Source organism: Diabrotica virgifera, chromosome 4, assembly GCF_917563875.1.
Source record: "Diabrotica virgifera virgifera chromosome 4, PGI_DIABVI_V3a".
Classification (NCBI taxonomy): Eukaryota; Metazoa; Arthropoda; class Insecta; order Coleoptera; family Chrysomelidae; genus Diabrotica; species Diabrotica virgifera.
Genome location: NC_065446.1, coordinates 44,392,664 through 44,407,524, shown reverse-complemented (window position 1 = coordinate 44,407,524; position 14,861 = coordinate 44,392,664). Strand labels below are relative to the sequence as shown.

At 34.5% G+C, this 14,861-nt stretch overlaps 1 protein-coding gene across 4 annotated transcripts in view; it reads right to left on the bottom strand.

Annotated features, from left to right (window-relative positions):
- Positions 1 to 4,479: 4,479 nt before the first annotated feature.
- LOC114325910 (matrix metalloproteinase-14) overlaps positions 4,480 to 14,861 on the bottom strand; it is a 180,076-nt gene continuing 169,694 nt past the window's right edge. For all 4 annotated transcript variants that reach the window (XM_028274059.2, XM_028274057.2, XM_028274058.2 and 1 more), the window contains one exon: positions 4,480 to 6,496. Coding sequence is in view for 2 of the 4 variants with exons in the window: in XM_028274057.2 (XP_028129858.1) it covers positions 6,354 to 6,496 (143 nt within the window). In the remaining 2 variants the exon portion in view is untranslated. The remainder of the gene's footprint in view (positions 6,497 to 14,861) is intronic.

Below are 14,861 nucleotides of genomic sequence, written 5' to 3'. Positions count from 1 at the left end.
GCCTGTCCATCTGTCTGTCTCTCTGCGAATAGAACTCCTCCGTTATTAAAACAGATATAATATCAAAGATGATATCAGATGTGGGAAATTTTGCCTCGGACTTACGGTTTTAGAGTTGCAACCGGAAGTACTGTTTTTAAGTTGCTGAAGTAGATCAAGCGATATATTACTCGACACGTTTTAGCAAGAAGAAAACAAATATATACTTCTGGTTTTATACCTCTTCTTACCTGTAAAATTAGTTGCAGCAATCCATATCTTTCGGTGTTCCTCATGATGTAAACAAGACATACTGATTTATAATGTGTGGTCTGATAAAATACCTTCAAGATTCAACGATAAAGTCACATATCGAAAGCCTTAATTGTCTCGCAGGTAGTGTCTGTGTGAGTCCACGACTCAACCCCGTACAACAGCATAGTTAAGATATAACATCGTAGTAGCCTGATTTTTATGGGTATTAATAAATTATGACAATTAATTAGCTTAGCCATTTTACCACGTTTTTATATACTTCGGCTATTCTTTATCTGTCTCTCTGTCTTTTTGCCCGGGAAAAATCTTTTAATCGGTTTTAAACGTACTTTCCCGCTAGCTAAAGAACTGAAATTTTCACAATAGTTCAGTACTCGATGACAATACAATATTCAACACCTTTTACATGGAATGCATTGAGTTTTGTCTGAAATTTTAAGCCATTATAAATTGTATAATATAGTATGTTTCACTTTTCTCAAAAGATGGCTCTACTGGTTTTCTCAATATTTTATGTAAAATTTTCTATTCATTTGTAACCGCTATACTCGCTGCAATTTATTTGTAACTCGCTAAGAAGAGTCCCATTCATTAACGTTCATCGTTCATACCAAGGTATGTGTATTAACTATGTATTTCTATTCGTTGACCGTTCACACTGACTTGTCCAAATTGTTGTTCCTTCTTAGAGATTATCACACATTTTGTTTTCTTAATCTTTAGTTAAAGTCCATATATCTGACTTAATACTGTGATCCTATTCATTAACTCCTACCCAGGCAACCAAATAACGTTTACAAAACGTTGAAAAAACGTCATAATAACGCCATGTCAAATATTTAAAATTGTCACTGATTGTCACTGTCTGACTGACAGTATGCTGACAATATTCTATTCGACTGAGTGCGTTGTATGACAAAGATAGATTTGGAAATATTACCACGGACATTGTGTTAATTTTTTTCGAATCCTGAAAAAAGCAATAAATATTTTTAAAAAATTTGAACGCTGAATGAAAGACTATATTATTACCGAGGGCCGAAAGTCCCGTAGAATAAAAAAAAAGTTTATTTTGAATGAGATATTTTAAATTAAATATCACACTTAATTTTCTCTTAGTTTTTCACCCCTGTAACTTATTAAAATAAACATTATAGAAGTTCTCAGGGACTTTCGGCTCTCGCCAATAACGTAATCTTTCATTCTGCGTTTAAATTTTTCAAAAATAATTATTAGTTTTCTCAGGATTCGAAAAAAATGAATCCCCATTTGAATAGCATTGCAGCCGAAAATACGTACCCATCCTCTTAAATATTTTTGTTAGGCGTTGAGTACTGTCGATGTTAAATAGTTTTATTTATGGGTTCAGCACACTAGCATACATGCATTTTTAGGTCCAGGAACTTTGCCATTTTTTAGTTGCGATATTGCTTTTTGCACTTCATCTGATGTGATTACATGTTATGTAGGATGGAGGTTGTTCGGACCTATTATCATCAAAAAGTTCTTGTATGTATTCGGTCCATATGCAAATTTTTATCTGTGATGACGTTCCCCTATTGATCCTGCGCTAGCTGTGTTGGATTTCTGAAGACCAGCTGCTTGTTTAACCTGTTTATGCACATTAATCGTATCGTGTTTTTGTTCCAACAAATCATCTCTTCACAATGTGATTTTAAACAATTTTCTTTGGTCTTTCGTATTTCGGGTATAATTTGTCTCTGAACATTGTTGGAGGTAGGTATATTCTTTTGTTGTTCTTTGATTTTTTTTTTTTCTTCCACGAGTTGCAGTATATTGTCGTTCATCCAATTTTTCCTTTTCTCTTTCTTTTTTGGTAGATTTTGTTCTCTGATCTTGTTAAAACCAGCATAAAGAATTGGTCTGCCTCTTCGTTTGGTTTATTGCTGGTCGGGCATACATACATTTGTACAACATTTAATTTGACTGGGGTAGTATTCAGTTAGATTACTTATTATTAATCCTTAAGTGATAGGTAAAATATTTTTGTAACATATTGACGAGTTAAGGAGACACGAATATTTCAAACCATACATATGTTTATCGTCATTATTTCCTGAGTTGTATTCCATGTGGTTTTTAACAACACAAGCACCACTATTCGGCCAACTTATTAGCATAAGATCCATCTGTCTGGAAAGAAAGTACATAGCTATTGCATGTATAATTGTATATATTTTATACTGGTTAATAGTATGTACCTATTCAGATGCAATCTTCTAAAGTTCAGATGCACCCTCTGAAAATAATCCTGGGGTGCCCATGCAAGCATCTTGCAGAGTTAAAATCTCTCGCAAATCGCCTGGCCTGTTTATTTTCTTTATATTTGAATATTCAAATAATTTAAATTTGAAAATAAAATTTTTATTACAAAAAATAATATTGACGTGACTGTAAGTAAATTATTTACTTTAAAGTCACGTCAATATTATTTTTTGTAATTAAAATTTTTCCCTTTTTTTTTAACTTTGGGGAGGGCGGATTTTTTTTGGGGAAAATAACCGCTATATACCCTTCAGCCGGCATTTTTATATTAGGCTATCATGGAAGAGTCACCTGAAAATTTTTCAGATGGCTTAAAATAACTACTCAAAAATGTCTAACAGCTCTCTGACCATTATGCCCATTATACCTATACTTCGTCTAATTTACTAACCGTTGCACGTCATCCGCGTCATAGCCTGTGACGTCACATGGTACCAACACGAAATATTTTGGCGGTAGGTGTGTTCTTTTTTAGAATCATTTTGCCTAGTACACTGGAATTACAGCCACTAATAGAAATATTATACACAATAATATCTTTCATTTAATTTGTAATTATAAAACGTTTTTCTGAAGCAGATTTGTTCGGAATACACTGTAACTGTAATCGAACGAAGGTGACATTTTACAATAAATTGGTAACATTTATTTGACAGTTGCGGTGATGACACTTCATATTTGTTTATATTCTTTACTAAAAGTATCTGTTTTATTGTATTTACTCTTTTTATTATTTACTTTACTATAAAAAGATCCTCTACTATAAAATTATAAATTTCACTTAATTTTATCACGACTTGGAATAATCGAGGTATCTGACAACTTTTTTAGTTGTTATTGTAGATATATACAAAGAAACCTACCGGCTTCATGCCAAGAGTTCGGAGCCGTTTTTTAATTATTAACAATGCAGTGCAAAAACGCTTGCACTGCAAATCTTAAAATATTGTAACTTAATTCTTGTTCTCTATTTCTTAAGTTTTTACTTATTTACATTGAATATTAATTTGTTTTGTTGTATACGCTCTGAGCTTCGCTGGTGTCGCTCCTAGCGGTTACTAATTCAACTTTTACCGGTAATTTTTAAATTTATTATTTAATTGTTATCGCTTAATATTTACAACGCAAAAAAGTAATTAAATTGTAATCGATTTTTTAAAGATTTTTCTAATCATTTTGACGTTCTATTGATAAAATATCAATTTCTTACTTCGGATACTTTGACAATAATCGTGTAGATGGCGCTAAGATTATAATAGATTATTTATAATTAGATATTACGGAACATTAAAAAAACTTAAATTCAGTATTTAAAACGTAAGTAAATTTAAGGTAAAAATATATACCACAGCTTTGACCAACTAATATTGTTTATAATTAATGTTTTTAATTTTAATTTTAAATTAATCACTTTGACATTTATGTCAAATTTCCAGTAAACGTTTACAAACTTGTCACTACTGGCGTTCGCGAATTTGTAAATATCCCCTCTACGTACGAGCTCACAGCGTATAATCCACGTTTACAATAATTACGTGATATATTTGATTTAAAATGGATTCAGGATTTTTTCATACTTTGGCAACTATGTCAACTTGGATCTCTGACGTGCAACGGTAAGTAAATTAGATGGACTGTAGGTATAGTATTTTTACTACAAAAACGTTATTACGTAGGTCAAAATTTTTGACGTAAGAGAACTGTCAAAACATTAGAATGTGACTTTTCATTATTGCTATGTTTATTATAAACACGGCAATAATGAAAAGTCACATTCTAATGTTTTGACAGTTCTCTTACGTCAAAAATTTTGACCTACGTAATAACGTTTTTGTAGTAAAAATACTATACCTATTTTTGAAGTCTTGTCAGTTTTTGGATCATGTTATGAAGCTTTCCAGCCTGATACATGGTCTTAGAAAATAATAAAAAACGTGGTAATTAGAAAATATAATTTATTGGTTTATTGCTAATTTGAGAATAACAATACATACTTCATCGTATAAATTTGTTCTTGTGATATAAAAGTTTTATATTAATATCGTTTGATAAAACATAAAAACAAAAATTATGTTTTCAAAATATTTAACGAAATGTATAAGTACAAAATTCTTCTCTATATTACAATAAATAATTACATACTGATTACTGAAATGGACACAAAATTATTTTTGCAAATGGTATTGAGACCACAATGGTAAATGAAGATGAGATGATTTACATATGCATTTTAATAATTATCATGAGGAATAATAATGTGATATTTTTTTTGCAAAAGAACACTTCTGATAAAAATATTGCTTATGAATCTTGATTGAGAATATTTGCAAAGCCCAACTTTAGAATTTAAAGCGCTACCTGTATTTTTAAGAGAATAAAATATGAGTTTATTTTCTACCTAAGCTGAAAGTATGCAACTAAAAATACAGGCAAGACATTTCATAAATTATGCAACATAATCTACAGCGTTAACCGATCTTTTAAATGTTGAGAATTCAGAAACATTTAATCAATTTTATAACTTGACTTGTACCACTTGGTAGTTTTAAGCTTCATTTACACTTGGCAAGTTTACTAGCTGAAAGTACTTGCGGCCACTAAACTTGCGGTCACTACTTTTATTTGAAGAGAAACAGGACTTCTGATCCATGTCTCAGAATTTACAGGTTCAACTAGTTTTAACAGTTTTTGAAAATTTGAAAAGATAACCTCAAAAAATTTCTATAAGAATGCAGATCTTTAACTGCAACTGCTATCTCCTTTAACAGTCGTTCTGACCTACACAGAGAATTTTCCCGCCTTATCCAATGTCAAATTAAAACTCGTCTCTCTGTTTTTCTTGAGTTGTAACATAACTATTAAACTATTGGCAATTTCACTTACCAAAACACTAACAGCAGCACGCTCTACGGTACGTGGAGACATTTTCTTTTCTAACTACCAACAAATAAACTGGAAAATATATAGGCAGTGTACCACAAACAAGTTTAGTGGTTACAGGTACCTTCGGCCAGTAAACTTGCCAAGTGTAATACTTGGCAAGTTTATTGGCTGAAAGCATTTGCTTGTGGTTTTCCGTCTTCATATTTTCAAGTTTATTTGCTAATAGTTAGATAAGAAAATGACTCCAAGTGCAGTAGTCCGTGCAGCTGTCAATGTTTTGGCAAGTCAAATTGCCAATAGTTTAATAGTTGTTACAACGCAAGAAAAACAGGAAAAATGAGTTTGGATTAGAGATTGTATAAGGCGTAGAAATACTCTGGGTGTGTTTAGAACAACTGGTAAAGGAGATAGAGTTGAAGGATTTTTATGAGGTTATCTTACTAAAAGTTTCAAAAACTGTTAAAACTAGTTGAATCTAAACCTACAAAGTCTGAAACATGGATGAGAAGTCTTGTTTGTCCTGAAACATAAGTAGAACTAACATTACGATATCTTGCTACTGGTGATAGCTTAGCAAATAGTGGGCAAGTGGCAAGTAAACTAGTCGGTCTGTCTAGCAAGCGCTTGCCTATTGTTTACACATGGCAAGTTTAGCGGCCGGAAGTACTTTCAGTCAGTAAACTTGTCAAATGTAAATGAAGCTTAACTCTTGTAGTATTTTACAGTTTAACTTATGAGTAAAAAATAGGTTTTTTACATGTTTTAACTAAAATTATTGTAATGTGTATTTATTTGGCGTCAATGAATTTGATGATATAAACGTAAATGTCACTTTCTAACTAATAAAAACCTAAATCAAATCACAATATTGTTAATAGTCTCAGTCAAAGTGGCTTCGTTTATAAAACGAAAAGATCACTTCGTCTATTCTATGAAACACTAGCTAGAAACATTGCCGCCAGTGTCGCTAGTGTCACTAGAAGAAAAGAAATTCCTGTGCGACTAGCGTGGTTATTTCCGTTTCCGCTGTAAAATTCTTGCGGTGGTAACTCGGACATGTCATGGTGCACATCTACAAAACAGAATATTATGTTAGAATCAATTTATAGCATAGGTTACACATATGTATGTCGAACGGTATAACACTGAGTTGGTGTATTTATATAACATAGATGTGCAACAAAAAACATATAATAATATTAATAGATAATAAACGAACAATGATATTTCTATTTTGGTGTATAACATAATTTTGCAGAGATATGGATAAATTGAGATACTAATTAAAAGAAAGTGCTCATCATTTATGTGGACACATAAGTACACAGTAATATGTCACAAAAATTATTGTCTGCAAATTTATGTCTCAAAACAAAAAAAATAGTCAATTTTATGATGTAAAAGGATGGATTGATTACAACTTGTATAAGAGATCTAGGTTCGCAATAACAAATAAATATGTCGATCGGTGTAACACTACGTTTGTGTATTTATACATATAACATATATGCAACAAAAAATAATAAGTAATATTAATAAATACTAAACGCATATTGATATATCTATTTTGGTGTATAACATAATTTTGAAGAAATATTGGTTAAGTGGTAAGCGCAAAATCTTGGTCCAATGCTATTTTAGTACATTATTTTTTTTTCGAATCCTGATAAAACTAATAAGTAATTTTGAAAAATTTAAACGCAGAATGAAAGAATACATTATTACCGAGAGCCAAAAGTCCCTGAAAACTTCTATAATATTTATTTTAATAATTTACAGGGGTAAAAAATAGAGAAAATTTAGTGTGATTTTTAATTTCAAATGTTTCATTCAAAAGGAAATTTTTCTTTATTCTAAGTGACTTTCGGCCCTCGGTAATCATGTAGGTAATCTTCCATTGTGTGTTTAAGTTTGTAAAAAATGTTGATTTTTTTTTCTCAGGATTCGAAAAAAATAAATGCATTTAAATAGTATTGGATCAAGATTTTGCGTCTACCTCCTTAATTAAGAATGTATTAGATAACAAGAAAGTGTCCATTATTTAAGTAGACACATACACAATAATGTATACACCGTTCTTAGGCGTCAACGCCCTTCGGTAGGGATCTATGGAGGAGTATCACCAAGCCGGAAGCCCTTATCCCTTCCCGTACCGCTCCTCCATAGGCCGATCAGACGCCAGTTTATTCCAGACCAAGCCGTAGACTCTATTGAGTTTTATACTACGGCGTTGGCCTTTTATAAATTTCATGACCTAGCTGAGGCTCGAACCAGCGACCGCAAATCGCAAATCCACTAAACTTGTCGATCGACTGAGCCCCAGCTAACTGGACCGTCAAGACCGACACATACACAATAATATGCAACAAAAATTATGATCTGCAAATTTATGTCTCAAAACAAAAAAATAGTCAATTTTATGTAAAAGGATGGATCGATTAAAACTTGTATAAGAGATCTAGTTTTGCAAATTAACCAGTTGATCAATAATACTACTTAATGAAATATTCAAACAAGATATCAACAATACTGGTTTAAAATAAAATGCGTCTATATCGAATTATCTGTTTTAATTCGGCTTTTGGGAGACGGTTTATTTTACTTTTCGTTCAGAGCAGATAATAGAACCTCTCAGATGATCCCCAAAAAGGGTGAAATGTAACTAAGAGACTGGTGGTCATCTCTGAACGAATTGAAACGTAAGATGTCTTTCATTTTCTATCAGTATTACTCCTACCTGAGTACAGGGATCCAAGATTCATTGAAATTTTTACAAAGATAAATAGACAGGTCGTGAAATCATCATCATTATCAATGGTGCTACAGCCCTATGAAAGAGCCTCGACCTTCCCAAGTCTATTACGCCAGTCAGTCCTATCCATTGCCAACCGTTGCCAGTTTGCTGCGCCTTTTTTCTCCCATCATCATCCACACCATCCTTCCATCTGAGTTTTGGCCTACCCCTATTTCTACTTCCCACAGGTTGTGACATAAGGATTCTTCTAGGAGGGTTGTTCTGCTGTGATCTTGCTAGATGTCCTGCCCATCTTAGGCTTCCTATTCTTATAAGAGATACTACGTCTTTACCACCAAATATATGTTTATATCTGTGGTATACCTCGTAGTTGTACCTCCTCCTCCAAACACGATTTTCACAGATGCCATCGAATATTCCTCTCAGGATCCTTCGTTCAAATATAAGCAGGAAGTTTTCATGTGCCTTGGAGATGGTCCATGTATCCGATCCATATGTTAACACTGGTTGTATAAGGGTTTTATATATGGTTATTTTGTTTTTTGACTTAAGTTTCCTGCTTCTCATATGTCTATTCAGTCCAAAATAGCATTTGTTTGCTAGGATTATCCTTCGCTTGATTTCTTTCGTTATAACGTTCTCCTTGGTGATCAGGGAGCCTAAGTATGTGAATTTGTCCACCACTTCAACGGCAGAGTTATCAACCGTGAATTGGTGACCGATGTTTCTGGCACTATTGTTGGGTGTTGATGCTATCATCTTAGTTTTCTCCTCGTTTACTTGCAGGCCCATATTTTTTGAGGCATTTGAGAAGGTAATATACATTTCTTCTAGCTAGCGTGTTGTGCGGACAACTAGGTTCACGTCATCTGCATAATATGCCAAAATCACAGGTAGTGAAATACAATTTTAGATTTTGCCTAGTCTTCTTCTAATTCATCGTTCGTTTGCTTTGCAAGTTTTAGAAAGCACGAATTCAGGTTGTTTTACCAGAATTTGGTCCCAGTAGATATTTTTTACATTTTACAGTTAAAAAAGAATTAGGTTATAAGCAAAAAATACAAAAAAAAAGTTGGATGACTGACGAAATCCTGGCAATGTTCGAAGAAAGAAGAAAACATAAAAACCAAGGGAACCGAGACAAATATCAAGAACAACAACAACGCATAAGAAGAGAGATAAGAACGGCAAAAAATAAGTGGCTAAGGAAACAGTGTGAGGAAATGGAACAGTTACAAAAACAATATGATGACCACAGTCTACATAAGAAACTAAAGGAGGTAGCGAAATATACAGAAAAAAGAAGTTTTCTAACTTAGAAAATGAACAAGGAAAAATGGCACAAGATGATAGAGAGAGGAAACTCATATGGAGAAAAATACATCAAAAATCTCATTGCAGACGAGAGGCCTGAGATAGAAGTCGTTCAGGAACAAGTGATAGATATTAACAACCTATCTGGTCCCGAGATCACAAATGAAGAAATTACTAGAGCAATAAATACCTCGAAAGACGGGAAAGCAGTTGGACCTGATAAAATTCATGTTGAGTTACTCAGATTGTTAGATGAAGAGGGAATTACGATACTCCAAAGATTTTTCAACCAAATCTATAAAAAAGGAAAATTCCCTGTCCAATGGCTTGTATCTACCTTTATCCCTTTGCCAAAAAAGAACAACGCAACAAAGTGTCAAGAGCACCGACTGATAAGTCTGATAAGCCATTCTTTAAAAATATTCCTCAAAGTTCTTCACTACAGAATCTCCACAAAATGCGATAAGGTTACTGGTTGCTCACAATTTGGATTTCGAAAAGGCCTGGGTACCAGGGAAGCACTAGTTGCAACCCAACTGCTAGCTCAGAACTGCTACGATCAAAGGAGAAATGTAATGATGTGTTTTATAGATTATGAAAAAGCCTTCGATCGAGTACAACATCATAAACTCGTACATATACTAAAACAACTCGACATAGATCAAAAAGACATTTGTTTCATAGAGGCTCTTTACTGGAATCAAACAGCTGTCGTCAAGGTGGATAATGAAACAACGCAAGCTCAAAAAATTCTCAGAGGTGTAAGACAGGGATGCATTCTCTCCCCACTACTGTTCAATCTATATTCAGAAAGTATCTTCCAGGAAGCTCTTGAGGAATGCGAAAGCGGCATCAAAGTAAATGGTACCTGGGTCAATAATATACGATATGCGGATAACTCGGTCTTAATAGCAGACAATATAGAAGACCTCCAAAACTTTCTTAATAAAATTGGAGTGCATAGCGAGAACATGGGACTTAGGATCAACATAAAAAAGACCAAGTTTCTTATAATCAGCCGTCAATTATGTCAACATCAAAATGCAAGACTAGCATATACCAACCAAGATGTAGAGCGCGTAACAAAGTTTAAGTACCTGGGAACCTGACTATGTGAAGACTGGATGTCGGATATGGAAATTAAATGTCGGATAGAAAGAGCCAGAAGTGCATTCATGAAATTCAGAAACGTCTTTACGAACTCTGACTTTGACCTAAACCTAAGACTAAGATTCACAAAATGCTATATATGGTCGGTGCTCCTATATGGCATGGAAGGATGGACTTTAAAAATAAACACAATTAATAAGCTAGAGGCATTTGAGATGTGGATCTATCGACAAATCCTTAAAGTTCCCTGGACCGCAAGAATAACAAATGAAGAAATCCTGAGAAGAATTGGTACAGAACGACAACTGATGTGCACAATTAAACAGAGAAAAACGGCATACCTGGGACACATAATTAGAAATGAAAAATATCAGTTTCTGCAAACCTTAATTGAAGGAAAGATCGAAGGAAGAAGGGGAGTGGGCAGGAAGAAAATGTCATGGCTCCGTAATGTCAAACAATGGACAGGACCTAAAAACATAGGAGACCTAATACATACTGCAAGGGATAGAGAAAAATGGTCAAACGTGATCGCGAACATCCATTAGTGGATTGCATAAGAAGAAGAAGAAGATATCTTTAGTTCTTTAGATCTAAAGCTTCGAACTCTTAGAGGTCGCTACAGCGTCTGCCTCGAATTATTCGTTTTAGTTCGGCATTGGGAGACAGTTTATTTTTCTGTTCGTACAACGCAAATCATAGAGCCTCTCCGTTGACTTCTAAAGAGACTGAAACGTACGTAAGAGGATGAATCTCTGAACGAATTGAAATGTAAACTGTCTTTTATTTTAAATTTATTTACGGAAATATCTGCTATATGGTATTTACCTCATTATTATGTTGTATTTTATACGTTTTTTCTCTTAAGTAGTTTCAAGTAGCAGCTAAAGCTTTATTTAAGCGCATAGATCATTTTGTAGCCATTAAGAAGCATTGAATACCCACGATGAGACTGACTCATCATCATTACTGGCTCGATAACCTTTTCTGTTCCAAGATTTTTCTGTTAAGTCTTAGTCTGTTCCAAAATTTTTCTCCATTCTGATCTATTTCATGCTTTTGTCTCCATTTTATTATAGTAAAGATTGTTACACCATTTTTTATTTGTTCTATGTATCTCAACTTCAGTCTTCCTCTTATTCCTTTTCCTACCGGCATTTGTTTGTTTATTTTGTTTGGTATTTGGCCTTCTTCCATTATTTAAACATGTCCCATCCAACGCAGCCGTCCTATTTTAATGAATGTTACGATATCCGAATCATGGCATATTGTGTTTATTTATGTTAAGACTGAGTAGCTATTAAAAAAGGCTAAAAACTATATTACTGTTTTAGATGTTTGTCTAATGCAGGATTGTTCTTTGAAATTATTACATGATACATTAGACTTGCGATATGGTATTATTCGCATTTTCGCAGTAGTTGTTTGGTGTGTAATTTGAAAAACAATATGAGCAAAGGTATACAATGAATTATATCTAAATTGTCAACAAAACCAAAATCATGGTTATTGATCGCCAACAACAGTTTCCTGAATCCCAAACTATTGCGGGCTGCGAGGTAGTCTCATCTATGATATATCTTGGAGCTCTAGTTAACAACACAGGCAGTTGTGAACCCGAAATTAGAAGACGCATTCAACTAGCAAGAGCAGCAATGAGTGAACTAAACGGGGTCTGGCGTGATCGTCACATTACTATGACAAACAAAAAGAGACTCGTTTCAACTCTGGTCTTTTCCATATTTTACTATGCATGCGAGACATGGACAGTCAAAGAATCAGATAGACGACGTAGAGACGCCTTTGAAATGTGGACATGGAAACGCCTGCTTCGAATTCCATGGACGGCTCGCCGTACAAATATCTCGGTTCTGGATGAAATTAAACCGGATCATCGTCTCTCCAGTACCGTTTACTCTAGAATTTTAAAGTTCTTTGGTCATATCCATCGAAGTGATCACAAAATGGAGCGGTTGGTGGTCCAAGGAAGGCCTCAGACTCAACGTCAACGCGGAAGATCTCCACAGCGATGGGCGGACATTACTAAAAAGCTTCTCAACAAACAGTATACTGAGGCAATACATGTAACTGATGACCGCGACCAGTGGAGAAATATTATCAATCAAACTGTCCAAACTGCTGAAGCCCAATTATGAACCACAACACATCTACTAAGATGTTAATGACTATGATGATGATGATCTAAATTGTATCTTTTTCTTCAGCCTGTTTGCGTCCACTACTGGACAAAGGCCTCCCTATGAGTTCTCCATTGTTCTCTGTGTTGTGCTATTTGTGCCAGTTTCTCCCCATTTTTGCTTTGATGTCGTCTAGCCATCGTTTTTGTGGTCTTACTCTACTACGACTGTGCTCGCGTGGTCTCCCATGTACAATGTTTCTCGTCCACTTCGATGTTTTATCGTGCCACACGTCCTACCCAGTTCCATTTCATTGGCGCAATTCTTCCAATTACATCTCTCACCTTCGTCCTGCTTCGCACACCCTCATTTCGTATATGCTCCCTCAGACATACTCCTAACATAGCCCGTTCGATTGCTCTCTGTATCGTTCTCAATGTATTGGCTGATACCTCTGTAAACGTCATCGTCTCCATTTCATAGGTCAAAACTGGACAATACAACTGTTTAAATACCATTTTCTTTAGATTAATTGGTATCTTTTTGTTTTTCAACACATCACTGAATTTTCCTACGGCTGCCCAAATCATTCAGATTCTTGTAGTTATTTTTGCCGTTTGATCCTGTTTGCCTAGTTTGATCGTGTGATCTAGGTATACACTTTTCGAGACGTTCGATCTCCTTTCCATCAAAGTCGATTTTGATATCTTGATCTGTCATCACTTTTATTTATTTTAGTTCATTTTTAAACGGACTTTTTCAGATTCTTGTTTGAGCTCCTTTAGCATGCAGATTATTTCGTCTGTATTGTTGCTTATAAGTACTATGGTCATCGGCAAACCTTAGATGTGTGAAAAATCTGCCATCAATTTTAATTCCACGTTGTTGCCAACTTAACTTCTTCAACACATCTTCTACTGCAAGAGTAAATAATTTTCGAGAGTTAGTGACTTCCTGTCTTATTTGTACATACCAAAAATTTGGTATATGGATATTACAGTTTTCTAGCGTCTTAACACTTGCTGATAGCGATAAATGAGTAAACGTCGTCTAGCTGCGAACATTATCACATCCCTTCTGGGTAATCTTCTTCTTTAAGTACCGTGCCTAAATTTTTAGGCGTGGGTAGCTTCCATAACAATTTGCCGATATCGTTCTCGATCTTGTGCGGCATGTAACAATTGATCTGCTGATAAGCCAGTTCATTGACGAAGGTTTCGGAGCCATGAATATTTCTTCCGAACAATTCCTCTTTTCCGTCGATCTTTCCATTGAGTATTAACTGCAGCATCCTGTATCTGCTACCTCTCATTATATGCCCCAGATATTCAAGTTTTCTCTTTTTTATCATCTTGGTTAAATCACCTTCGCCTTGACCTACTCTGTTTAAGACTTCTCTGTTTGAAATGCGTTGAACCCAAGATATTCTGAGCGTTCTACGATACGACCACATCTCAAAGGCTTCTAATGTGTTCATCATGTTAACCTTCATGATCCAGGTTTCACATCCATATAGTAATACAGGGTACACATAACATTGTAGGAACTCGATTCTTAGTTGTAAGTTCAGCAAAGAGTTGCTCAGAATAGATCTAAGTGTCATAAATGCTCCTCTTGCAATTTCTATAGGAGTTTTAATTTCTTCATCCGGATTTAGTGTCACGTTTATCCAACATCCTAGGTATTTAAAATGGTTAACTTTTGTTATTGGTTCATCACTGACAATTAGTTGCATAGGGCCGACGTCTTTTTTACTAACCACAAGTAACTTTGTCTTTGTTACATCCGTTATTGGAGCATTTTCTAGTGACTCGATCTATAAGGAATTGAAGATCTTCGATATTTTCAGCAATGATCGCGGTGTCGTCTGCATATCTGATGTTGTTAATAGTTTCTCCCCCGATTCGAACTCCACATTGTCCTTCCAAGGCTTTATTAAAAATTATTTTTGAGTATACGTTAAACAAAGTTGGGGATAACACACAACCCTGTCTGACACCTCTTTGAATGCAAATTTTGTCTGTTTCTTTGCCGTCTACCAGAATAGAAGCTTCTTGATTCCAATATAGATGTTGTAAAAGTCTCAGATCTTTATCATCTATTTCAATCATTTTTAGATA